The sequence below is a fragment of the Stegodyphus dumicola genome, chromosome 6, assembly GCF_044657685.1.
Source record: "Stegodyphus dumicola isolate Sdum_Otavi_A_Nest chromosome 6, ASM4465768v1".
Lineage (NCBI taxonomy): Eukaryota > Metazoa > Arthropoda > Arachnida > Araneae > Eresidae > Stegodyphus > Stegodyphus dumicola.
Genome location: NC_140773.1, coordinates 98,449,203 through 98,462,206, shown reverse-complemented (window position 1 = coordinate 98,462,206; position 13,004 = coordinate 98,449,203). Strand labels below are relative to the sequence as shown.

At 31.3% G+C, this 13,004-nt stretch overlaps 1 protein-coding gene across 2 annotated transcripts in view; it reads right to left on the bottom strand.

Annotated features, from left to right (window-relative positions):
* Window positions 1-13,004, bottom strand: part of Mgat1 (alpha-1,3-mannosyl-glycoprotein 2-beta-N-acetylglucosaminyltransferase) — a 74,123-nt gene that overhangs the window by 6,402 nt on the left and 54,717 nt on the right. For both annotated transcript variants that reach the window (XM_085818694.1, XM_085818693.1), the window contains 3 exons: window positions 11,299-11,403; window positions 7,819-7,909; window positions 4,252-4,422 (listed from right to left, as the gene is read on the bottom strand). In XM_085818694.1, coding sequence (XP_085674820.1) covers window positions 4,252-4,422; window positions 7,819-7,909; window positions 11,299-11,403 — 367 coding nt within the window. The remainder of the gene's footprint in view (window positions 1-4,251; window positions 4,423-7,818; window positions 7,910-11,298; window positions 11,404-13,004) is intronic.

Sequence of the window (13,004 nt, the reverse complement as noted above, 5' to 3'; positions counted from 1 at the left end):
ACAACACTGAAAAAAAGAGACCAATCACTTTGTTATGAATCAAGTAGCATCAAATATTAATTTAAAGGCAACCTTATTCTATTCTCCTTACAAAATATGTGTTTCCTGATACTCAAATCCTGCAGTTATGTAAATTAAGCTTTCCTCAAACATGAAATGTTAATTCATCACCGAATACAAGTTTCTGAAGAAACTGATCATCATTAGTAATATGGTCATTGAAGATATTAGTAATGATGATTAATTTTTCAGAAAATTGTATTCAGTGATGAATCAACACCAACCTATGACACTAAAAAAATCAGGAGATTTTTCACAATGTTAAAAAGACTTTTTAAATGATACAGTTTTTAATAATGAATTAACTTTAAATAGTAACTAATTCTTAAATGCAAGCAATACAAAAATACCTTACACATAAAAAACATTTTTATTACTTTCATCGTTTAAAAGACGGGGGGGGGGGACTTTAATCAGTTTTTGTACAAATGTTATAAACAGTGGCAGATTTTGCTTTCTTTAAGAAAGAAACTTCATAATTTTGTTCATAGCAATTGCTACGTAGGCCTGCTTTTGCTAATGAAAGTTTTTCTAATGTGTCATCACTAATATTAGATCTAAATTTAGTTATCGTTTTTGCAACAACACTGAAAATCCCCTCACACTCTGCATTACTATGGGAAACTGTCAAGATGGCCAACATAATTCTAGACAGTTTACTATATTTTTAAATTCCATCATCCAGCATCTTTCAGTTTTCCAATTAAACTCCACTGGGTGTCAATCCTAGCTGATTTTATAACTTCATCCAAGTTTGGATTTAAGGACAGGATCCAAGTTTGGTTTTTTAAATTCTTCAGCTGTTGCTGTGGGCTTCAATTTTTCCTTCCTTTTAGAATTCCTTTCAAGATAATAATAAATATCAACAATGTGTTCATCCACATTTATTGTTGCTGTTGTATTCATGCAGCTGTTGGTTTCAATTTTTTCTTCCTTTTAGAATTCCTTTCAAGATAATAATAAATATCAACAATGCGTTCATCCACATTTATTGGTAAAGAAGCTGCCCCTTTTTCAGCTGCTAAATTTAAGAGGTGACAGGTGCACTTCATAATCTGCAAATCTGAATTTTTCTTTCTTAAGATGCCTGCAACACCAGTCTTCAAGCCTACCAATACTAGTGCATTATTGGCACCAAGTGAAGTGCCAATAATCCATTGGGACTGCATTTTCTTTTAAAGCTTTAATAATTAGCTGTGCTATATTAAAGCCTGTCAAATGTCCTTCTAAAGTGGGGACAGAAAGTAAACTACACTAAATTTCTGAAGACTCTGGATTAAAAAAAGAAGCAACAATTGGATACAGTTTTGAATAGGTATTATTGCTTCCATCCGTAGAGAGGCAGAATGGAGCTGTTTTAATGCAATCAATAACTGAAGATTTATTTTTCAAATCCCTTTCTTTAACAATTGCACCTGTTTTGGTTATTGTACTTGAGCATTTCTTAGTGATTTCGCTATCGGGAAACATTTTTCTAAATAAAGCTGCAACGTGATCCGATGCATTCAGTGGCAGGTTGTGCTCCAGTAAAGAGGCAGAGAACAGACATTCTGCCTTAATAACTTTTTTGGTCCTTTGTTTCCGAAGAAAAATTTTAAAAAATTTAATTTTTCGTTTTTTTTCAAAACAACTCATGTTGTCCTTGTGCTTTTGTGTACGCACATGTTTGAGAACATCCGCCCTTCCACCATGTGAAATCAAAAAATTGCAACGACAGGCGGTACACATCGCAAATTTATTACATTTCCTTGAGGAAATAATGGAAGGAAAGTCAACTGTGTACGATTTTTGAAATGTACACGAGTATTTCACCTTTCTCGCAGACATAACAAAAGATGATAATTTCTAAAACTATAGTACTTTTAAAACTTCTAAAACCGAAGGCACGTGTACTCACACAACTCAGGACAAAATGATCGAAATAACTAAATAACATCCAAATAACAGCTTGCTTTGTCCTCATCGGCTAATATATGCCAGATGACACGCAGTGGAGCAAGATGCCCATTGGAGAACTGGAGAACGATGTTTCTGGATACGTATATGCTCTCACTCGCAAAGCAGAAGTTATCTAACTCGCAGGGTTTTGTTTTAGATATAATCTAGAGAAAATTCAATTGCTTTCAGACATCCAAAATCCCTTTTTTTGATATGTTCATATAATGAAGTATTAAGCTAAGTTCCATAAAAATCGCGAGAAATTTTAAGAATAAGAAAAAGTCGGGATATATTGTAAATCGGTTGGCGGGAGAGCGGTCGAAAATCGGGAGAGTTGGTAATTCTGGGTCAAGAATGTCTACAGAAAATTCTTTCTGAACGACTTGATCATTAGGTTTGATTTTTTGACAAATCTGCAATTTATACGTATACAGTTTTATATCAATTTATATCTAATCGACCTGAGAATTCCTGATGCAGGCTGACAATCTTGAATTGCAGGAATACTTTCATCACTGATGCTTGTCTGCTTGAACATCCTTCATGCAAAACCTGTCTGGTTTTTCAAAACTACTTTTTTTTTTTACTGTTCTGTTAGTAGAGGAGGTTTTATTAAATTCATGTCAGATTGCCTCTGAACTCTTTTTGGAGATTTCATTTTCCATAATAAGAGAATGCTTCATAAAATTATGTTTCAATTTAATTTTGCTATCTTGTGATAAAATTATGGACATCTTGTATTTATTATTCAGTGCAAAACCCATTCATAAATGCATACTGCTCCTAAGGTTCCAAACACATATCCGATTTTTAGTATTTTGACATTTAGATCTTTACCAGTTTCATTTAATTATTACAGATTTTAGATGGACTGGTGAAAAACACAAGCAAATAATTTATCAAGAAATATTTCAAAATTATCTATTTTGTTAACATATTTTATCAAATCTTTTAATGCTAACTATTACACAATAACCTATATAGTGTCAAATTACAACATTAGGAAATTTTTTTAAAAGTGATCGCAACTCCGAATTTTTTTCAAAACATTTATACCAGCTCCATTATAACAAAATGCAATTAAACACTTTTTTGAATAGTTTACATAAATCAATACAAGTTCAAAGCACTATCAATGCGGGCACGAATACATTCAGCAACAGAATCTCAAGCTCAGAACAAAACAACACAAAAAAAAAAAAAAAAAAGGATGCTCACAAATTAGATACATATTTAGCAATGTGCTCCTCTGAGTCTCCTGAAGCTCCCAGAGCTCTACATAAACTTTTAAAATAATATATGTTCAACAAAAACACAAGGGGATTGTCAAAATTTACTTCACTATAATCATCTATGAATCCAAATATTGAAATGTGCAAATGTTGATCATTGTAACAGATATCTTAATTCTAACTCTGGTATTTAACTCATAACTTAGTTTACCATTGGATAATCAGAAAAGTTAAGCAGTTTTTAAATTTCCTCCAATTATTTTTTTTTTTACTCCTTACATTAAAAAAAAAAAAAAAAAAAAAAAAAAAAAAAAAAAAAAAAACACAGATGTATAAATATGGACTTTTCTGCTCACATTACATAATTCTAAAATGTGATGTGGCATAATTTCTTTTTTTTTTCTAGTACTATATTAAGATCAGAGAACTAAAAAATGGATCTTCAGGTTGGTTTTCGACATATGTTTTCATATTTTTAAAACGTTCCTGATTAGAACCTTTGGCCTATGAAATTATTTACAAGTTATACCCTAAAGGTGATTGGTACACATGAATATTGAATATCACTACTGTTAGTTTAAGATAATATGCACATTACAATTGCCCCTTCTTATGTTCTGGTAAAAAAAAAAAAAAAAAAAAAAAAAGTGTTTTTGATGCAGAAGTAGCAGTAAAATGTTAGCTTGTATACAATTACAATGCTGTCTGGATTAAATTTCCCTGCCTCAAACGCAGCTGGACTTTGCTGAAATAATTTATTGATTCTGTTGAACTTGAGCAATTAAAATTTTATTATTTAAAACCAAAAAACAAAAGTTTTTAAAAATGTATAAGAAAAATTAATCAACACTTATTTTTAATAGTTAAGCAATGGTCAAATGGCTGACATGAATATCATTGACTAAGATCAATTCTGATGAAGACAAAATATCAATAATGAAATTTTGAAAGTTTACTACCAAGTGTGAAATCTGTCATTATGTACACAAATAATGAAACTACAAAACAAAATATATTTTACCTTAAAATCATCCATAAGGCCAAGAGCTTTAGCACTTTTCTTAAAAACGTCTTTATTTTCATAAGTAATACGAACAGGTTCAGAGTGATCGATGCTTCCTCTCTGCAGCTGATGCAAAGTTACAGAAGGGGCACCATATATTTGTTTCACAAATGCAACATCATAGAAGTCCTTAAAAAATAAAACTGTTATAAAACTAGAAATTTTTTATGAAATTCATCAAATTTGCTGAAGAATTTAATAAACATTAATAGCTATATTTCCCTACATTTCATAAAGAAAACTACAGGAACATTTAAGGACTAATTTTCACACAAATTTTCAGAATCTGATCATCTGAAGTCACTAAAATTGAATGAAAATATTGAAGTAAATATAAAAATGAATGTATGCATGCAAGCTTGAACAATTATCTACATTTTAAATAATCAGTCCCCTCTTGAAATATAAATATTTTTATGTGTCTCAAGAGCTCCCATTCTCAGAAATTCGAAAGAGAGAATTTGGTACGTACAGTAAAACCTCATTTAAAACGTAGCGGATATGCTTCAGCAAGTTCCTATGCTAATCAAGGTCATCTCAAAGATAAATAATGGGTATAAGTAATATAGAACAGAGAATAAGAAAACTCATCAATCTCTTTTTGTATATTTCATAACACTTATTGTTAAATACTTCTTATTGCATTAACTACAGATTTAATGATAATAATAATTTTTATTCATAAAACACTGAAAATATAAAAAATAAAAGAGTAAAGAAGTTTTGCTTTTGATAAGAAAGGTACTTCCTTCAATTGCTAACCTTCAGAATTGCTAATTTCATCATTTTTGTGCACTACTAATTCTTTAAGATCATTGTTAGAAAAACTTTCACCAGTTGTAATTTGCAACAGTTCTTTAATATCCTGTACATTCATACTATCCAACCCTGTTTCTTGACAATTTCATCAAAATCAACAATTGATCCTTTTGTGTCAACATTTTGTTTAGCTTCAACCATACATTCATTTCAAACATTTCTCGGTCAAAGATTGATATTGTCTATAGAATCCATGATATTGCCATCTTTCCAAAAATCTCTAATGGATTGCTTACCTTCTCCATCAGTTTTATTAACCATTTACCTGCATCTTATCATCCGAGTACCTTGCATTTTAACTTCCAGCAAAATGCCTTTTCTTGTCACTTTACTTTTTCTTTGAAACTGTTGCAAACTTTAGCCCATAGATGGCATTGATATCCCAGAACTGTTTTATGATTTGTTAGTTTTATAGAATGTAGATACATGTATGCAAGTTGTCCCTCATTATATTGTGTCTACAAAGGATTAATATACAAAATATCTTCAATTACTGTCTGAGAAGCTAAAGAGATAACGAACCAGGTAAGAACTTTATCTTATTGAACTGATTCTCTCTCTGTTTTAATGGTACAATAATTGGGAGCTTTCGTAATTGAAAATGACACAACCTAGTGGATTAAAAAAGTTAAAGTGTAAAAGAAAAACTATTTGAACTTCTTTAACTAAAATAGTGAAAAAAATTAGTGACATATTAAATGGGAACGACATTAATTATGATGATTTAAAACATCAATCAGAAGAAAAAACTAATCAGATCTATCAGCTGGATTCTATCACATAAAGCATTATTAGTGATTTAGATATATTTGAAGCTGATGTTCTGACAACTCCAAAATGTAGCAAAAGGATTAAGAGTTTCAAATCGAAACTAGAAGGGTACTTGAAACATAAACATGAAAATGAAAGTAAAATTGATGTATAGAATGAACCCTCTAGAGTTTCGTACTCGAGTGAAGGTAAACTTGAGAAGTGTTTATAATTCGAAGGAAATAACTTTAGAAACTATTGAAACTTTGTGAAGCAATAGTTAAAGGACACAGTAAAGAAATTAGTGATTATTGATGATGAAAATACAAATGGCCAATGAGCCAGATTCTGAAAACTTAATATCACCGTTAATTGGTTTCGATAATTTTTGGAACATCATTACTGGGAAAATAACATGAATAACAGGAATTTTAGTGGGAATGGAAATGAAACTTGTATGTGTGTTCAAAGGATCGGAGGCCTCAATCAGATCAAACCCTAAGGAAGTTAAAGTAATGAAGACTACCATTCAAAACGAAAACCGAGAAATATTTGATTTGAAAGAAAATACTTGATTTAAAAAGTTTGGGAATCGCATGCAATGATAATTGAAAAGATGATGAGCTTTTAGGGAAACTTGAAAGCTCAATAAAAATTATTGATAGTCCCTACGAAGTCAGTCTTTTGTGGAATGAAAATGCTAAATCTTTATCAGATAATTTTGCCAATGCTGAAGGATGTTTTCAAAAATTAGTTAAAAAATTTAAGAGAAATCCTTCCTTTCTTAATCATTATAAGGAAATTATTTTGAAGCATGTTGCAGAAGGAACAGCCCAGAAAGTTGATTCCAGTATGTCTGAAAATAAAATTAAACTTTATTATATGTCTCATCAAGTACTAATTAAGATAATTAACTACAAAAAGGACAGTTGTTTTTAATGCACCTTCTAGTGCAATAAGCTCCATTTCCCATAACAATTCCTTGAAACCTGGTCCGAATTTAATGCCAGATTTGTTAGTCTTACTTTTGCAATTTAGATTGAAAAGGGTCGCCTTGACAGCTGATACTGCAAGTGCATTCTTGAAGATAGCATTAGCACAGGAAGACAAAATGCTGACAGATTTCTGTGAATCAAGAATGATTGAACAAATGAGCATGGAACCAGAAGTACTACGAATGACGTGGGTTAGTTTTGATCTATTCCATTCTTGCTGAATGCAACATTGAAACACCACAAACAAGTACGAAAGACATTATCCGGCTGCATTCCAAATTATATGTTAATTATAGTCTACAAGATAAAGAAACTGCTTTTGAAGTACATTGGCAGATGAAGTTCGTTTTAGGAGAAGCTGGATTTAACATGAGTAAATGGCGAAACTGATTAATACGAACAATGTATATAAATTCAAATCATTGAAAAGAGGTGTGATAAGAACTGCTGGAAGGCTATTTGACAAACTGGACTTATTTCTCCATTCACAATTAGAGCAAAAATGATACTTTAAGAAATAGGGAAGAGAAGGCAGAGCTCGGATAAACCTTACCATCAGATTTGACGTAAGCATATCAGGACTGATATGAAGAACTGCATTACTTAAACGAAGTGATGTTACCAGGGCATTTATTTGGACTAAAAGAAAATGACATATTAACTACAGTAGAACTTTGAGATACGAGTTTAATTTGTTCCAGCATTGAGCAATCTGGGGCAAAAAAGCTATGAGTCAACTGAACATACAGCTTTAACCAAATCTAAAATAACCACCTTTGAAAAATAAACTACATACTTGAGACTATAATTACATAACAATACTGAATATTACCAGCAGTCATATTCTGTATAGTAAATTACTTCCATTGATGACATTAATCATCTAGAAATGTGGTTATCTTAGCAGGGGTACATTTATTGCTTTAAAAAATAAGTGACGTATAATATCTAAAAGACTTACTTTTTTTAAATAATTGAGATCCATTTTGGTAAAAGGCACAGCTTTATCATTTAGTTTGATGAATTTAAGATGCTTTTCATAAAAAAGGCCACTGAAAAGATAGTTTAAAAATGCCTATGGTGAAACATGGAAAAGTACTTTTATTTATATGAATTTAAATATCAACAAAAAGCAATTGCTGTGTTTTACTTATGACTCTTAAAATGTTTATCCACAATAATATCCACATAATTATATAAATATGAAATTTACTTTTTAAGAAAATGTTTTGGCCTTACATATCACTTTATAAACAATTTACTTGCTAAAGTACGACTTCAAAAATATCTCATTTTCTCATCACCTAATTTTGAGTAACTATAAAAATTTTTTAAAGAAACAGCAACATTATATATTAACATAATATTGATTTATTTGTTTAAAAATTCTACATATAACACATCAGTATGCTTAACATTTTTCATACCTCACTGATTAAATTCTATATATGATATAATTACACATGCAAGGTGGAAATATTTAAAATGCAGTTATATTTAATCCAATGGCTCAAAAAATTGGTGAAAAATATAATTCATAACAGTAGTAAATATAAGTTATAGTTTTAAAAATAACTAACTTTAAAAATAACTAACAAATATAGATTTATAACCATTTTGCTCTCAAGGCCAAGGCACATTTGAAAATTACAGATAACAAATTTGTATGTATTAGTAAATAATTCAACTGGAATGTAGCATTCGTCAGCGATTCCCATTTCAAATGCTCGATTTTTGGGAAAAAAAAAAAAAATTAAAAAATCTGCCATGTCAACTTTACAGTAAGTCAATTATTTCATGAGACCACATCTTTTGATTCAACGGTATGAAAGAGTTTGGTTTAACCATTCAAGAACACAGAATGTGTAATTTGGTGGCACCTTATCCTGCAAGTACATATGTTCTGGAAAATATCCCATTGTTGGATGATGAGATAAACACTGTTTTATAACAGATCCAAGAAATTTGCAGCTATCACAGATACATTTGCAAAGAATTGATTTTTTACTTCATTATACAAAATTTTACCCCAATCTACTAATACTTGGACTGCCGTTATTCATTTTCTGTTGTCACTACTGAGTTTTAATTTTTCAATAGATAGCATTATATCTGTTAATGCCTCCAGATATGTGAAATACTGCTTCACACATTCAAATCAAAATAACTATTAAATATTATCAAGATACATTTCAACAAACTGAACACGTCCATCTATACCAGCTTCACTTAACCCGTTTAAGAACTGACAATGTTAAAGAGTTGAGTATGGACAAAGGAGTTATTACAGAGGACTTTCATAATCCTCTGTAATGACTGCCTTGATAGCTGTTACAAAAATTTTGGTTTCTATGATGAATGATTCAGTTTATGTTGTGAATGTTGCATCAGATGTGGTCAGTTGTTCTGATTAGCCACTTCTCCCATTTTACAGGCTTCTGTTTTATTACAGATCAAAACAGTGTGAAGTTTTCTTTAGTTAGCATTTATTTCCAAGCAAGATCTAGATGATCCAGCCATCTGCCTTTTTAGTTTATGCAGCTGCTGGTAAAAACACATGCATTATACATGCTGCTTCAGAGTGAATCAGCCAGTTATTCTTTTCAGTCATTCAATAATATGTATTTAGCCAGAAGAATCCAGCCAACACTCACTACTTTTGCATGTTAATTCTTGATGTTCCCTTTATGTGCAAAGCCTGTTACAGTCACATATCACCTTGTTTTTGCATTTGCATTGCTTTAAATATGATATAACTACTTCCATGCAACCTGGTACCTAAACACAGAGTGAGTCAAAAATATAGTTATATGTTTAAAGTAAACATAATGTGTTGTTATATATTATAGGAAACCAAATGATCAACAGTATACTAAATATAAAAATTCCTTTTTTTCATTTCAAACAGACATTCTCTTTCATCAGCCATGATGGTGTTTGAGATGCAGCTGTTGGAACATCCATGTTTCCATTTGTAGCCATCACACCACCTAGATTATCCAAGTTAATCACTTGGCAATGATCAAGCATTACTTGGATCAGAGTCTAGAGAGCAACTGAGACTGTGAAACTGAATACACAAGATTTTAAAGAAGCACTGTTGTCACTGACTGTGAGAAAGGTGGATACACTTATAATGATACATATTTAGAAAAGAAAATCTTCTGAAAGGATTCACAGTAGGACTGATGCATCAACATGGTTATGGAATGGAAGGATTTGAATTGGAGAGCAGTTTGAGGCGATAAAGTTAGCACCTTTCAAATTGAAGACCTGATCTTCCAATGGAACAATTTCATTTTCTTTAGCCATAATACTGCTTTCACATGATGTGATTAAATGAGTAGAGAGATAGCCATATTTTTGACTCATCCTATATATAATTATTGCCATTTCTGTGCTAACAAATCAGTTTTTGTGAGTTAGTCAATTATATATATGTAATCTCAATAGATTTTAGAAAACTGGATACATAATTATGCTGTTTTTATTCTGCTACATGTATGTGGAGATCATCGACGACGGATGCTGAATTAGAATACCAACGTGGTGATGTCATCCCAGCTTAGCGCAGTGCGGAGCAGTTAAGACAAGGCCAGATAGCGGCCAGACGTTGAAGAGAGTGGAGAGTAGCAGATGGCTTGCTTGTCCTCCAACAGTTGTAGGAAACGGAAGGTTTCCTTTTTTAAGTTACTTTAACCAAGCTGATCATATTATATAAAGCTAGTTGTGGATGTTAAGAGGATAACATATTCTATCAACGCCGGTGGAACTAATAATGTGTGTGAAATGTTCATCATTACACGAATCCTGCAACATTAATTTTTACTTAACTTACCCTTCATTACTTTTATCTATTTCTTATTAGTAAAATAAAAGCATTTAAAATGCAATATCTGTGCTCTATGTGCATGTTTTAAAAGTAAAACCTACATGTATATAATTTTTCTTTTGATTTAAAAATATAACACAGTATGCACAAAATTTAGGATTTACCATAAATTTGAAGTGAATAAATTTAAACACTTCAAATATAATATTCAATCAAAATTAGAATATTTACATGCAATTTGCATAACACTAATAATAAAACAAACTATAAAATAATCCTCTAAATGATTTCAATGCATAGGGTCAATCTTATTTAATTACAATACTTAAAAAAACTATATTTTAATCAATCACAAAATTAAATACTATAATTATTTTAAATTTGAAGCCAATTTCATATATCTGTATTTTTATTATTGAGATGCTAATTTATACACTACATTCCTCTTGTACTTACAAAATTACAGGTATGAAAAATTAATTGATGATCAACACATATTTGACTTGATGATCAAAAGAATTATGTCTTAATTTTTTTTATAATGCTGTAAAACTAATTCATCTTTAATATCTTTCACCTTCCCCCCCCCCTAAAAAAATTACTTCATACTTGCTCACACCAACTTTGCCAAATGTTTTAGTACGAGACAGCTCTGGGCGGATACATGCTCGTTCCTTTCTCTGGGCTGGCTGACGAATCCAGTCATCCCAAAAGCTGCATGTGGGAAAATAATACATTGAAATAAACATATAGGTTATCAAAGTGTGAATACTCTCACCTGTTAAAAAATAACGAATAAATAACATCATCATATCAGATTTAACTATTAAATTCATAAAGAAAATTTATGTGTGATATAAAATAGTTTTTCAAAAAAGAAAAAAGAATTCACAAAAATAGTGGTCTTGCAATCTAATGAAGTCTAAAGAGCTGCAGTATTTAGCTCATTATTTGTTATTAAAATTAATTCTCAAAGCTTGAAGGTTGTATAAAATGTGCACTAGCTATATCAGATGAAAGAACCATCTAACTAATAAAATGCAGTGGATGGGAGAAGACACTATAACAGAATCTGATAAGATAATATAAAGGGTGATTATAATTAGAGATGAAAATTCTAAAACTCTCTTTCTTTAAAACTACCGGTCAGAATGACTTGAGAGTTTACCAGAACAATTGTGATGCAAAGAAATTTTGTTTGGCGAAGGAAAAAAAAAAAAAAAATAGTTCCACATTGTGCCGATAGAAGAGGCTGTCATGGGTAAGGCCTAAATGGATTCGCTGAATACAGAAATGCTGTTAACCGAAAGGAAACAAAAGACCCTAAGAGTTTACTATAAATTTATTAGCAAAAAGACATGAATACGTGCTTACAATGAAAACAGTGATAGTGACTAGAGAAAAAGAAGAGCTTCATGAAAAAACAGCTTATGGATGACCAACATATAGGCCTTGTTCTGCTACTAGCTGGAAGTGCAAAACAGCATGTTCCACAACAGATTGGAGGATGTCTGTGCTGATGCTATCAAAGTGGTGCATGATGCCTGCCTCCAAGTCGGCCAGCTTTGCAATCTGTCCACTGTAAAAAACATTATTTGGGTATTCCCAAAGCCAAAAAATCAAACGTGTTTAAATCACTGGAAAGTGGCGGCCACACTGTTGAAAAATGGTGGCTTACGATTCTATCATCTCTGAAATGAGCAATCAGCAGCTGCTTCACATGAGTAGAATGTGTGGAGGAGCACTATCTTGAGGGAATAGTGTGATCCACATACTGACCCTGCTGAAGTGTGGGAAGGACACTGTTATGCAAAAGTGCTTCACACCGCTTGCCAGTGCATGGTGCAATGGATCAATGACAAATGTTGTCATTATTTCGCACCACATAGTCATAGTGAGCTTTTTAGACTGAAGAGGCTGTAGCCAGAACAGAAAAATACCCTTCAATATTTTTCCCTCATCAGGTACAGAAAATGTTGCCTTTATTACAAATGCCGACAACACCATTTTGAACCAGTAGAAAGAAATAGTTTTAATATCTCCGTGACAGTACTTCCTAAAAAAAATTCCCAAATAAATCATATATGTATACGATATAGTTTAGTTTCATCTCGCATGTTAGGGCATGGGTCATGACTACGAAAGTAGCTTAAAAAATAGATTTGTAGCACATATTTTGGGAAAAGGCAGAACTGCTTTCAGATGCCTCATTTTTGTAAAATAGATAAAATTATAAAAAGTTTAGTATGTACACATCAAATATAAATTAATAAAAAATAAACAGCACTACTTCTCACTCGAAATCATGGTACATC